The 15,358-nt window shown below is 36.6% G+C and overlaps 1 protein-coding gene across 1 annotated transcript in view; it reads right to left on the bottom strand.

Moving 5' to 3' along the window:
- Grid2 (glutamate ionotropic receptor delta type subunit 2) overlaps nt 1-15,358 on the bottom strand; it is a 405,281-nt gene that overhangs the window by 351,017 nt on the left and 38,906 nt on the right. The window contains exon 3 of the mRNA XM_033757758.1: nt 2,086-2,291. Coding sequence (XP_033613649.1) covers nt 2,086-2,291 — 206 coding nt within the window. The remainder of the gene's footprint in view (nt 1-2,085; nt 2,292-15,358) is intronic.

The raw sequence follows: 15,358 nt of genomic DNA, 5'->3' as shown, positions 1-15,358 counted from the left end.
CACTGCCCTTTCTCCACTTGATCCAGTTCTGTGCGACCTTCAATTGCTCAGTTTAAGGAGCCCCTCCTCCAGAAACTATCCATTTCAGCTTCTCCCATGGCACTCCACAATTACACGCTCTACCCCTGCGGCTGGGCTCAGTGTTTCACGTGTACAGCTCGTAGCGGATGCCTACATTAGTGTGTTTCTGCCTACATCACTGCCTGTGAAGCCCATTCTTTGTTTCCTTTCCTAGTGCCAGACTGAAAATATGAAAAGAGATATTGGATCTTCACTGCCTTTGTATTCCTACTGCCTGCACAGTATCTAGAATAAGGTGGCCAGTAAGTAAATTCTTATTTATAAGTGTGGTTATTTTTTGTTTGTTTGTTTTTTTTGGTTCTGGGATTGAACTCGGAACCTTGTGCTTACGAGGCACATGCGGAACCACTGAGCTAAAGTAAATTCTTATTTAGAAGAAAGAAACTAGACAAAGTGACATGTCTAGCCTTGACCTTTCTCCTAGACTCCAGCTACGCAGTTTTCAACACTCTTTCTGGGAGGTCATGGTGGAGCACAGACTGCGTGAGGAAGTCAGCCTCAGCCCCACCTCTTCCTAGAGGCGTCACCTTGACAAATCACTTCATCTCTCTGTGCCTCAGTTTCTCTGTGAAATAAGGATGATGAGAATACCAACTCAAAGGTTTTCACGAGGGTTAAATGAAGTCATTGTTTAGAAAGTCTTAGAAAAGAAAGTAGTAAATAGTAAAAAGAGACTAAGTAACGTAAGTATTAAAAGAGAGTAATGACCATCTGAGTAGTACTCTGCTCGTTTAAATTTCACACATTCCAGATTGAACTGTCAGACCTATCAGTCTGCCATGTTAGCTCATAACCATTAATGGTATCTTTGAACTTATTTGAAGGTAAGGTCTTTACAGATGTAATCAAGTTTCAGTGAGGTCACTAGGGTGAGTCAGATCTAAATTAATTAGTGTCTCTGAAAAGAGAAAACCTGGACACACAGACATGCAGAGGGAAGATGAGGTGCAGAATTGGAAGGAGAAGACTGCTTCCTATAAGCCCAAGAATTCACCGGTCTAATGCAATTCTCTAAGTCATTCGCCAAACTTAAAAAGTCAAAGCTCTATATATGTGCACAACTGCTTCACTCTTTTTAGTGATCTATATTTTACTTCAAGATCCTATTACAAATTATATTACAGACTGCCAAAGAACTTCTGATACATTCTTTTTGTAATACATTCTTAATTTGAAGGCTCTTAGCTATAGTTTAGAAGTTAATGGAAGGATAGTAGCAGAGCAAGAAAAGAAGTATTAATCAAACAAATTCACCAAATTTAAAAACACTATGTGACAGTGTGTTAGGTCATCAACCAGTTCTAGTACTGTGTAAAATTAAAATTGGAAGGTGAAAATGAGTTCATAATCCTCTGCAAGGCAAGCACAAGCATGTTAAGACTATAGAGACATTGTAGCAACTGCTAGGAAGTTTTACTTGTGCTTCACCAAGTTTTAGGGCTTCTAACCAAATAGACACAGTAAAAAATTTGAGGATGCAGTATCATAAATTGTACAGTCGTCATCATTTTGAGAGTTCAAATACTTTTAATCACTTTTCTTGGTGCACAGAGTTCCCAGGGTAAAAGTAAATCTGCTAAAAGTTTTTGTAATAGTAACCATGGTTAAACAATCATAGAAGGACTCAGGTAAAGCTTTTCTTAAAAGTTCAGTTTTAACTTTCAAAAAAAATTGAGAATCAGTGAGCTGTACATTTGTGATTTCAATTTTGAACTTTCTGGGTTCATTTAGGTCAGTAACACCTTCAAACTCCCAGAAGACTTCTTAAAATTGCTCCAGCTATATGCTTAAATATATACTACATACAAACTTTCTCAGTGATTAACTGGCCAGTATGGGGTAAATGAGCAAGGAACTCCCAGTGCTGCCTCCATTAGTATTAATAAGAATTGTGCAGTTAATTCCCTTGCTCTGCTCCTCCAGTTCATCTCCATGAGGTCCATCCTTAAGTACTTAAATTTTGCACCCTCCTCCTACCTCCTACCCCATAACAGTATTACTTACCTCACTAATAAAGGACTTGGCTGTGCCAGGATTCATAACCAGGATGGCTCGCCTAAGAGTGTCTCGATAGCGATTCAATTCTTCGATTCTCATGGTGTCAAAGAGAGTAGTGATCATTTTATTGATGTTGTTTTCTACCTTTTGAAGTGCAACGTCCATTCCCTGGTGAGATACTTTGTCCAAAAATTCCTGTATGCCACGGATATCTAGAACAGCAAAAGCCGTCAAAGTGTGAGTGACAATGTAGAAGAGGAACAAAGGTACATTATAGTTTATTACTCAATACTGCAGGTTGTATATCTGATGGCACTCTAATAGCTTCATGGTTTGGCATGCTATAATATGTTCACATGAAAATGTAGGAATTATTTTTTTAATGGAGTTATTTCTGCCCAGTTAGTAATCTAAATGATTTCGATTCTGAATAATGTCGGGACAAGAAAAAGAAAGGGAAAAGGGATATCATTTTTCCTAAAGCAAAATATGAAAGAAGGAAAAATATTTCCCCTACTTTTCTTTATGTTGAAAAAATGATATAAATATCACCAAGGAAAGATGTGTCTGATTGATGATTAGTGCCATTTCTCAAAATAGGCAATAATAAAATCACTAAATCAAAAATTGAATAGTAAAATCTAAGTAGAAACAATATGCTTTCTTCAAAGGATTTGGGTCACTTAGACCAAAAGAAAAACAGCTGCATGTCTGTCTATTTTGCATTTCTGTTTATTAGTTCAGCTCTGAAAAACCTGGTAGGAGATAGTTTTCTTGTCTTAGGAATATAGAGAATGGAGGTAAAACAAATTTTATAAATACATTTCAGCATTTTAGAAATATTATACAACAGTTTTGAAAATACGATGACGTACAGTGTATTCACACGTGCATCTCCCAATCAGGAAAGTTCTGTAAAGTTATCAAATAAGAAAAGTAAGGGTTCATTTCACACTTAAATAAGGAAAGTAGTCCAGGCTAAAGCAAATGATCATGAATTTATACTTGAATGTATATTTGAGGTAATATGTGCTTAAGATTTTACCAATATGTATTTCTTGTGCCACAGTGGATATTTATAGAAGAGATGTGAGATAAGAAATGTCACTGGAAAGTATATCCGAGGCTGAGTTAGGGCTCTGAGCAGAAGCTTGCGGTCCGCGTCAGGCTATTGCCCAGCCACGGTGGCTCAGGCCTGCAATCCCGCGCTCGGAAGGCCGAAGCAGTTGAGCTAAAGGCCGAGGCCCAGCATCTGGAGGCATTTCACGCAATTCTGGAAACCCTGGAGGAACCAGAACAGGGGCAGCGAGACCTCAAGGCCGGCTGGAGACTGCAGGGGCCTGAACTTCCGTTGTGTTAAATACACCTCTCCAGGCAGGTGGGCGTCTCCCTGGGAGATCCCAAGACCAGATGAAGGTAAGGGCAACGAACTTCCTCAGGTGACATGAAATGCACGCCTGTCCCTACAAACGGGATGTGGAGTCATTCCCTACCAAGCTCCTTTATCTGAGGAAATCAAAATGCAAAGTAATCAATTTTTTTCCCCTCTAAAACTCCCCATTTCTTCGGGCATGGTGGCGCATATTAGAAAAACCAACACAGGGGAGGGTGAGGCAGGAGGATCACTGGGGAGGCCGAGGCAGGTGGATCCCTACAAGTTGAAGCTAGCTTGAACTACATAACAAGATTCTGTCTTAAAAAAAAATTAAAAACATCTCGAGTATTCTTTAAATTCTGTATGTTGGAGAGCTAGGTTAGAATCCTGAGTTACAACTGGTCATTTAAAATACCCAGAGTTACCTGTGATATGTGGCCACTGAAAAACTGAGCAATTCCTGTGCTCTGCTTATCTGTAATTAGCCCTGGATTGAGAGGCTGTGCAGCCACCCACTCAAGAACCAAACCCACTCAGGTAGCCCAGGAGCTATTTTTCTTATTTCCAATAAATCTCTCCTAACCTCCTCTTTTGCTCGGTGGTGTCATTCTCAATATTCGTGGCCTCATGAACTTGGTACGTAGGGTAACAGAAGCGGGGTTGACCCCAAGACCTTTGAACGGAGCTACATTCCCCAGCTCTGTTTATTTATTTATATTTTATTTTCTTATTCTTTTTGAGACAGAATTTGGCCGTGTAGTCCAGGCTGGCTTTTGTAGGGGCAGAGTATAGGGTCATTAAATCCCTGAAAACACAGATGACCAATGTTTTTAAATCATCACATGCTTATCTGTGGCTGATGATTTAAGATTATCACATGCTTATCGTGTACCATGTGCCTGGAAAATTTAGCCTGCTGTATCCTTTATAAAAGCATCACTTCCGTTTACTGTATTTACCTTGTCCCTTTCCCAGAAACAAAGGCCAAGACCCTGACTGGAATAGCCCACACCAATGAACAATGGTTTGCCCCTGTCAGTGTGGACAACATTCCATAGGGAATCCTGAGTGGGATGCCCCTGTCGTGCAGCACCACTGCTCTCCTAAGACAGCTCTCCTGTTTTCTCTGCATTACTGGTAAACACTTTAAATAAACTTTTGCTTTGCACTGTACCAAAAACAAAGCCCCCCGCAAAGTAGCATGACTAGAAGATAAGACTAAATCACTTAAATTCAATTAACTCTTACGACCTCAAAAATAAAACACCAGTGCACCTTCATATCTTAGCTTTGAGAAAGTTTGCTCCCCAAAAATATCCATTGAAAGTGGACACAACATTACAGTGAGGTGTACAACAATGCACCCATTCCTGCAAACAGATGGACAATTAACAACCAATCAAACTCAGAAATTCAAATCACGCCAGGTGCTTGAAAAGAAGTAGTAAGTATGCTCTTAAAGGTCATAACAGAGTAAGGAGCAAATCCACTGTGGTTAGAGCACCTGTAGAAGTTTTCTCTGGAAAATTTATGTTTAAACTGCGATCTAAAACACTACTCAGGGAAAGAAAATACCCCAAGACCGTGCAGCGCTTGTATTTGAGGTACCCAAAGGGATCCAGAGGGGCTGTGCCTAGACACAAAGCAGAGCTGAGGGAACCTGGAAGGAGAGGGCATCAGTTTATTTTGACCAGTGTCAAACACAGAAAGATTTTATTTTAAATACAGTTTTATTCTACTGAAAGTTTGAAGTACAGGGTCTGACATATGGGTGGAAAACTGTTTCCGGAATGGATGCAGTTTAAGTATGGAAGTAGGTTATAAGTTGACTTGTAAATCATTTCCCTCTTAATTAAAACAATAATACATTTTTTAACTTTTAGCTTTGATCAGAGATTAAGAAATGTCTGCATTGTGGTTTGATCAATGGACACCAAAGTGATGTGATAAAAGATCACTGTTATTCTTCTGCTTCTTTGCTCAGGAATTTTGGATGACACTTCCGAGATATGGAGATATGGTTGTAGAATTTATTAGAAAGTTTTCATAAAGATTAAATTAGGAAGGGTGCATGTGTGTGGGTAAAGAAAATCCAATGCAGTGTCTAGCCCATGTTAGTCTTATTGTTAAAAATAGTACAAAACTATTTAAGAGTCTATTGCTACTCTCACCAACAGGACATATTCCCTAATATTTAATGATGGCTAGTTCTCCAAAATACAAAGACTTTGGGGATGTAGGGCTCAAGCAATAGTAGCTTTGCTTATTTGAGAATGACATTAAATACTCACGATAAGTAGCAACTGGTAAAATGCAATGGAAGAAGAAAGTGAATCATTCTATTAGCTGCTCTGTGCAAAACGATCATTAAAAAAAGAGTAAGCCTTTGGTTTTGTTAATTAAACATGAACATAATCAACCATCATGATTATTCAGCTACATTATTTATACGCTGATTAGTTGGCAGTCAGCTAAGTTCCAAGAGTTACAGAAATAAAACAACGTGGTTCCTGACCAAAAGGAGCTACCAGGGTAGTAGCACCTGTGACTAGGTGCTATTTATTGATAATGAAGTTAAACTATAGTGTCTGTAGTTCCCAGCAAGTATTAATTGTACTGACCAGATAATTACATAACAGCAAGTGGTAGAAATTTCATTAAATGAGTTATTAAACATAAGGCTGGGGCTAGGACTATTTTTCTTATGTACCATAAAGAAAATTATGGTAAGCAGAATAATGCCCTCTCCTAAATACCAACATCCTAACTTTAGGAATATGCTAGGCTACATAGCAGAGAAGAATTAAAACTGAAGGTAAAATTAACACTGTTATTCAAATGACCTTAAAATGAGAAAAACATTGGCTCTAGGTGGATGTAGGACCTTTACATTTGGGAGAGACAAAGGGAACACAGACCCCTTCAGAATGGTTGGGACACTGAAATCTTTAGAGAGAAACAGTCCTGCTCATGGGAGGAAGGAGGTCATGAGTGAGGAAAGGTGGGGACCTCTAGAAGCTGGAAAAGGGAAAGACATAAATTCTCCTCTAGAGCTATCAGAAAAGAACACGGCCTTTACTGTAGGGTCCACTCTATTGATGATGCATGCACAAAGCAGGTTATGAGCAGTGCAGGCTGTAAAGAGATAGCCCTGCAATTAGCTTTTTTATAGAGTGAATTTTAAGTGTACATGCCAAGGTCAGAGTGACTCATACCCACATTCCATTCCCAGAGTTAAAACCTTTACTAGAAAGACAAAGTTAATCATGAGCCACAAACCTATAGTTTGTCTGTTCTTTTCCTAATTCAAGAATGCTTTGTCTCTTCCTTTACAAGCCTTGCGTGTTACATATCCATAGTCACTCCGCATAGCCCCTTCACCTCAATCTATCTATGATGTCTCCAGTAAATATTGATGGCCCCGGGTGTTCAGGGCTTTCCTTGTTCAAGCCTCTGACTGTTCAAGCATTGGACATGCTGCCTCCCTGTTTCTGCCTCTTTAATTCTGTTTCATGCTTTTCTTCTCGCCTTGTGTTGTAGCATTGAGCAGGAGATGGAAGGGGTCTCTGGTACTTGGCAACACCTTAATTTTAGCTCACGGAGAATCTGTGCCAGACTTGTGCTCTGTATGTGATATGCAACCTGTATTGTTTAAGCCTCTAATTATGTGATCACTTATTACCGTGGCAACAGAAACTAATGTAGAGCATTGCTTTAATTGTTGAGTCAGCAGTTTTCAAAATTTGATCCACTGACTTTCATTAGAATAATCAGAAAAACTTAAACGCTGAGTTAAATCCCACTTTTATGGACTGAGAAACTCAGTACAAAGCCCAGAATTTTTCTCACCTGATTTTTTTCTCCAGTCCTGGGAATTGAACCCAAGGCCTTCACACTGAACTACATTTTTGGACCTTTATTATTTTGAAAAAGATTTCACTAAATCCTGAATTGCCGAGGCTGGCATCAAACATGAACCCTCCTAGCTCAGACTCTGTTATTGCTTGTATCTCGATGTTCCCACAAGACCTCATATGCTTGTAGGTGGGATTTTTTCAGAGGTGGCTCCACCTAGTGTATGTGAATATGGATTACGGGCATGATTAAGGGATTAGTCCGCAGATTGGTTTAGCATAGTTCTGGGTATGGCTCAGTCTAATTACGAAAGACAGAAGCCCCACCCTGGGTGTAGGTGGCACTGACAAATAGGCTTGTAGCCTGGATGAATATAAAAGGAAAGGAAAGTTCACCACTTTGCTGCTTCCTGCCTCCTGCCTGCATGTCCATGGACTGTTTCTCATCTGCGGTGCCCCTGTGCCATGCCACCCTGCCTGTACTAGCTGACCGGACTGTGAACTAAAATAAACCTTTCTTCCTTTAACCCTAGTTTCTCTGTTGGGTGACAGCCATACCAATCATACTTTTCTAACGAAAATATTTATTTTAGTGTAATGGTAATTAACCTGCATCACAGTAGTGGCACTGGGGAATTACAGGAAGTAATCTCTATGTTCACACACTCGGTAAACAAATGGCAAGGCGTACGCCCCTGCGTCAGAATATCGACAGGAGAGTTTTTACCCACCTAACACTCTGTTGTACATTTCTGTGTATTTATAATTTATTTTATTAAATATTTTCTTTTCATTTTTCTTTTGGAGTTAGCCCAACTCAGTACAATGCCACATGAAAATCTGCTTTTTAACAATTTTCAGAGGAGGTTTAAAGTGATTCATCAGTGCACTCCATCACCAACGATGACTAGGATCATGTAAACCAAAGACATTAGAAAGATATGACACATAGGACTGGGGACTTAGCTGAGTGGTGCCGCTGCCTGCCTCACAAGTGCAAGGTTCTGAGTTCAATTCCTGGTACAAAAAAAAAAAAGGTATGACAGAGAAATACAAAATGAAGACATTGATTCAAATGAGGAAGAAAATCATAATGTAAATAAATATTTGACTATTCAATATGTTACAAAATGGTCATGTATACCTGAATGATCCAAACTTACAACTAGGTTAGAAAATGTTATTAGGTTCTTGCTGGGGTGAAAGCTACTAGATGGAATGCTGACACTATGACTCAGTGTTGGAAATTTTTTGTAATGGACAATATGCTACAAGATGTTTGGAAATACACTGATAATGAAATGCAAATAAAATGTTCCACATGCACAAAAATATATTTATCATAACACCTCACCATCTGAACTAAAAGCCTTCATAGCAAGACTTTATCACCTAATTGTTAAAATCTAAAAGATTTATGGAGAAATGACAGATGTAGTGTTGAGATTTTGAGAACAATAAGACACTCAAGAGATTTGCTCTCCTTCAAAATTGCCTACATTTTTTACAACAAAAAGGCCTGTCATGAAAGAAAAAAATCTGACAATTTGGGTGCTATTTACTCATTTTTTGAAAGCTTTGCTTTGAACTGTCAAGCAATTTACACACCATTAAAATACAGAACCACTGATGAAAAACTTGCATCATTTCATGGTTGTTAAGGTTTGGGCAATATATGTCAAATAAACCTTTTAAAAGAAAAAAATATGAGAAAATGAAAAAATGGGAAAAAAGTTTTTGTAAATGGGGAGGGGAGGAAGGGGTGAAGGGAAGACAGGGACAAGGGAAAAAATGAGAACCAAGACCTGTTATGTAAAGGTACAGGATCCCAATAATGAATATAACTGTACCTTATCCCTAAAATGTACCAATAAACTCAATGAGGAAAAAAAATGCAACACCTAATTAAATCCAGTTTGCAAAATAAAGATTTAAATATATCAGTAAAATTTAAAATGGACATATATTTAGACATATTTCAACATATAGAATTGTTTTCTTTGCAGATTTGGTTGAAAGAAAATGTGTTGCTTAACATGAAAAAAAATGTGTAAACAAACAAACAAACAAAATATATATGGTATAAAAATAAATGCCCTGGTAGATACAAAGATGTTTTACACCTTGAATTTAGAAATTTATCCCAGAACTCAGCCTCCAGGTCTTTATTAATACAGTAATAAACTATATGGATATGAACAGACATGTTGAAGCAAAGATTATTTTCGTGGTAGAGTTTTATTTGTATTTTCATTGTAGCTCACACAGGAATTTATTTTTGCTGTTAATTTTTAGATTTTGTAAACAAACAGTTGATATTGAAAATGTTGATGTTTAAATACTCATCACATATTAAAAATTTAATATTTTATTTTATTGATATTTTATTTTCCTGTTAAGTACACACTATATAACATAATAAAACTCATAAAATTAAAATAAATAATTTATCAATAGAAATACTCTAAAAATAAATATGTATATAACATACCTACTTAATCCTCCTTTTTAGGAAACTCACCCTGATACCCCAGGGACCTTGTGGATATTGAGTATTCTGTTTCAGCAGTGAGAAAGTAACCAAGAGAGCCTCTCATAGTGCTGGAATTATGGGTGTGTGCCACCATGCCTAATTTGATGGTTCTTAATAGACCAGTTTTGGAATCAGTGCTCCTAATTCCCAACCTTCTTTGTGTTAAGAAACTTAAGATGATCACAAAGATGACAGATCCTCTCTTTCTCTAGCAAATGTGCATACTACAGAAATTCTGTACACTTCCTTGATGACAGTGTCTTAATCCAATCTGCCTGCTTCCCTTAAGCATAGGTTATCAAACAATCCAAATTAATAATCTGTTACTTCTCTTAATGAGCTTTTACTAACTAGAGTGTATTGGAAGGTAAGCTACAAGTAAGCATTCATGTGTTAAGTAGTAGTACAAAGAATGTTCTACTTAAGAAATACTTCAAATGAAAATACTACAAATCAAATATATACATACATTTCCTAACTTCTTTTAATTATTTCTAATTACTACTCAAAATCTAGTTATTCTTTAAGCCCAACAAAAATATAGCAGGCTGCAGAAGGCTGCATTGCCAGGAATCCAACTACATGGAGACGACAGAACAGGAAAGTGACTAAAGTCTACCCTCAGGAATCAACTTGTGGAAGAGCAAAGGCAGCAAGGAAGACCCACCACAGACACACCATGCGGGACTGTGGCAGTTTTTGAAAAGGGCCACAGAGAGCTCTGGAGGAGGAGTGGCCTACAGAGTGACCCCAAGTCAGGACTAGAGGAAGGAGGGGCTTTATAGCCTTGCCCTCAATGGGGGCTGATTCTTAGTTGAAGAAAGTCCTGGGAGGTTAGTGAGCTATGAATACCAATAGCCAAGGAAATATGTCCTTCAGTTTAGAAAGGAGATTTGGAGGCTCACGACCTGAGTCTCTATGGAAATTTTACGTGCATTTATGGTGTTAAAAGTTGTTTTAGTTTTCAACATGTACAACTTTCTTTTATAAACAACAACAACAACAACAACTACTACTATTTATATGGGGGGAACACAGTGCTTTTGATGCTATAAAAGCAGGTTTAGATCCATTTGTTGCTATGTATAAAGTCTTAACTTGCAATCAGTTTCATAGTTGATACCTTCTGCTTTTATCTTCTTAGAATTTCTTCTCCTTTATTTGATTAAAGAATTTCCATTTAAGAAATAACCTTGAATCCTTTTTTTGCATTTCACATTTGCAGAACACTTCATTCTATTACTGGATAATCCTATGTCCCAGGCTGGTCAATTTGACCTTTCCATGTCCTTTGTCTAACTAATTAGTTCAAAGATGGTTACAGATCTCAAGCAAAGATTGAAATTTGATAGAGAGATAATGTAAAAGAAAAGGTCTTTCTTTTGTATCACAGGTTGTAACAATGCCATTCCAGAATGGCAGGAACCAGCATGTCTAGTAAAAAAGAAGCTGAAGTGAAACAGAGGCAAACTACCTTTGACCTGCACCACTCAATTATAAGAAACATTAAAAATGCAGTAGAAGTGCCTAGTCTAAAGGAACTGGCACTTGTAAAAGGCCTTGACTAAAATATATGCATACACATTTGGTAGCTTGGTAATGAAGATGAACTTCCTGTTTTTGAGTTGCTCTTTTAGAAAAGGAATAAACATTTAAGCAGAAAACTATATTTGAATGCAAAATAAAGAAAGGCAATATAACAAAGTAATGAAAATATCCTTGAAGCAGTAACATATATACCTATGTATTATATATATGTGTAACCTAATTTCTGTTTTTTTTGATAAAAAATGGAACGTGTGAAATAGTGAAACAATCTTTAAACTAAAGATTTCTACGCCATGTCCATTTTCATCAAGATTTTTATCAATCCTAGTAAACAGCCCTGTTTTCACTTTTGTTCTTGTATTTTTCTCTATGAAAACTGAAAGAAAATGTTGAGAAATAAAGACTTGATCTATATAGCATTGTCAGAAGTTAATAGTATAGCAATCATCAGTTTCTCTGATATCTGAATAGAGTTACCTACTTAGGGCAGCTTTCCACAATGGCCATCCAATATGTAGTGCCTGATTGGAGCTCAATGATTCATTTTATTAAATCATGTAAAATAATGGCTTTATTATACTCTCTAAAGTAAGATTAATTTTAATCTTTCTACTAAAATGGTTTATATTACAGATTGGGGTAGAAAAATCTCAGTCGATACTACAATTTAATACATAAAGGTATTTTTACACTGACCTTAAAAGGTAGCTAGAAATATGACAAAGCAGAAATATGAGTCAAGAGGGTGTCGTATCTGGTTCATATATACAGTCATCAGCATTAATAAAGATCACTTTTTATATTAAGGTTTAGCTTACTATGGCCTCAGGCGCTTCCTTTGAAGAAAGTGTTGAACCAAACAAAATCCTTTCCCCTATGGAACATACGGACCAGCTGATGACAGTTAACCTATTTGAGTTAGAGGAATCATGTAATACTTCTGATTTCCCACAGTATACTTGTAATTTAACTAAATGTAGCAACATTCTCCAGACTATGCCAAAGCAAATCATAGTCTGATCATTTGATTCAAACATTACATTTAAAATATGAAATTTAATGTTAAAAGAGATCTATCTTCAGTTTTTATGTATAACTTTTTTCTCTATTCATCTCTTCTTCCTGTGAACGGATGGGGCATAATTCATCACTTTGGTCAACTAATGCATAAAAGACCTCAATTTGAACAGGAAAATTTCAGCACTGTGTTCAGTCAATGTTGACATTTCTAAAATTTTGACAGTATACCAAGATTTAACATTTAGAACTTTCTTCCTTTAGCTTCATTCCTTCCCTCCCTTCCTTTCTTCTTTCTTTCCTTTTCTTTCTATAAAAGGAAAATTTGGGGGAGGAGCTGGTGCATGTACACAGCACAGTTTACATCTTTTTTAATCTCCTCCCCCCTTTAAGTTCTCCTTTTCTCCTTTTCATTCTTGTTGATATTGCTACTAAGTTCATGTTTATGGCATATAATATCCATGTTCCTTAAGGTTATTAGGGTCTTGTACCTAGCATATCTTCACTCTACCTGTTTCTCCATCCCCCCACCCTTCACCCCCAAATGAAACATGTACTAATAAAATAATTTTCTTTAAAAGAAATACTTTTTATTGAGCTGAATCAACTTTCCTAGCATATATACAGCAAAGCCTTCTGGATAAATGACTTGTTTATTGAGAAAAGGAAACTTTTAACAATTAATCAATTCAAAAAATTGTATTTAGAAGAACTCTCACTTCATAAATATTTAGAATTAATTAGGGAAATATTTTTGACAGATAAAGTATTTTCTTACTTTTCATTTAAAAATAAAGATAATTATATGCTGTATTGAATTTTAGATGGTACAGTCCCCAATCATGATACTCCTCTATGATTCTATGATTTTATATTTGCTAAGAATTTTTGATTTGAGCATGGGCTCATAGTATTTCAGTATGACAGTCAACAATAACATAACATAACATTGCTTAATGTTTATAAAGGAGATTTTACTGATGAATAAATCCAACATAGTAGAATATACAAATCTTATTTACTTGCCATGATATATACTAATTCAATGGAAATAGTTCAATAAACTTCTTAGATTAATTATATGCTTACTGATGTACATTGAAATAAATGAGAGAACTGAAAGCTGGATAAGAGCCAAATGGATAATAAATAGCTTTGAAGCTGTCTAGAGAGAAAGTCAATAATATTATAGTCATCAGACATTTAAAAACACTCAGGGTGATCATAAACATTTGCAATCAATTAAGAGGAATGTGTCCATTTTATGGGTCTTGATTAAACCTACATCAAGACTATATGGAATAAATATTATGATTCTTAGGAATGTATTTATGAGGAGAGAAGGGTAACCTAATCATCATTTCAAATGGATCTTCCAAAACCAGGCATGGTGATGCACACCTATAATCCCAGCACTTGGAGGCTTGAAGCAGGAGCATCAGTGTGAGTTTGAGACCAGCCTGGACTACATAGTGAGTTCCAGGTTAGTCTCAACTACATAGTGAGACCCTGTCTCCAAAAAAAAAAATCTCCCATTAAATTGTAAGAAAAGGGTGATAAAATGGAAGGTAGTGCATGAGTTCGTACCTGGAGTCATTTGGCTGTGTATTGAACCTTAATGGGGGATCATTATTATCATTGATTTCACCACGCAGAGGAACACACAGATAAGTCGTGTTTGTGAATTCCTGAAGAGTTGGGTTTGTGTAAGTGCATGTGAATATAAGAAAGTGTATATTTCCACCTATAATATCAGTATATTATCAACATTTCAGTCTCTCATTTTTAGTAATCTTTTTACAAATAACTATATTTACACATTTCACAAAGCTTGTAGAAAAAACTGTAAGAAAAATGTCAGAATAGCGAACACAATAAATCATTTCTAGCTCATCAATTTCAAACTAAACTTAAAAAATAAGTCTTAGTAGGTATTTTTGAATGTTGAATTTAATTAAAATGTAATTGACATAATTTTCTTATCATAAGCACATTTTTCTTCAGCCAGAAAGAGTACATATGTGTCCACGTGTTCTCACTCCTTAGTTTTCCAATCAAGGGACATTGTGTAGCTCAGCTCAGTGCCTGAGAGCCCTCTATATTCCTGAGTAAATTACTGGGTTCAGGGATTGGCAAAAGACCAAAAGGGCATAAGGTTTGATCTATGGATATGAATCTTCATGTATCATATATACCATATAAAGACGAGAAGAGAAAGGTTCATTTTGGGGGGTACAGTAATCTGTAAGGACACACTTGAAGTCACCACTGCACGCAATCTTGCCTGGGAACCAAGCCCACACTTGACTTGAAGTAGAGATGAGGATATACTAAGAGTATCTAACTACTCAATAAATTTTTGTCTCTGTGTTCTTACTGTAATAAGCTACTTAGCTGCCTGTCACTGTAGTACCCTTTTAGTGTCCACAACTGATCCAACCCAGTGGATTTCCAAATACATCTTTTCCAATATTAGGTTATGGTACAAGTGTTGCTCCTAGGTAAGGGAAAGTAAAGAATCCTTCACTTATGTGGTTAAGAGCACAGCATGCTGATGACATTCTAGTGAGTCAGTTCTATTCATTTCTACTAGGTCTGAAATGTTTTTCCTCAGCAATATTTTCAGAATAGAGCTCTTATATCGAAGCAAGCTATCTGCAATTTTTCTTATTCTAATGACCAGCTTCTCCTACAACTTTCTCATTTCTGCATTCACTTGTAACATTCTATAATTCTGTAGTTTCTCTCCATAGTCTGGGACATCCATCTTACTTTTTCACTTATTGCCAATTGCTTTTCTTTAGCCTGTTTCAGTGCTGTCCCACCCACCTCTTGGAAAACATTTGGTTGAAAACAAGCATAGTTTACTAAGCAAACTGAAGATGATTCAGAATTGTAATGGTTGCTCAGTATAATGAAGAGCACATAAAAATATGAAATTTACAAAGGAAA

The sequence above is a fragment of the Fukomys damarensis genome, unplaced genomic scaffold (genome assembly GCF_012274545.1).
Source record: "Fukomys damarensis isolate Sample0158 unplaced genomic scaffold, DMR_v1.0_HiC HiC_scaffold_32, whole genome shotgun sequence".
Classification (NCBI taxonomy): Eukaryota; Metazoa; Chordata; class Mammalia; order Rodentia; family Bathyergidae; genus Fukomys; species Fukomys damarensis.
Note: the sequence above shows the minus strand (reverse complement) of the source record. Positions and strands in the feature narration are given on the sequence as shown.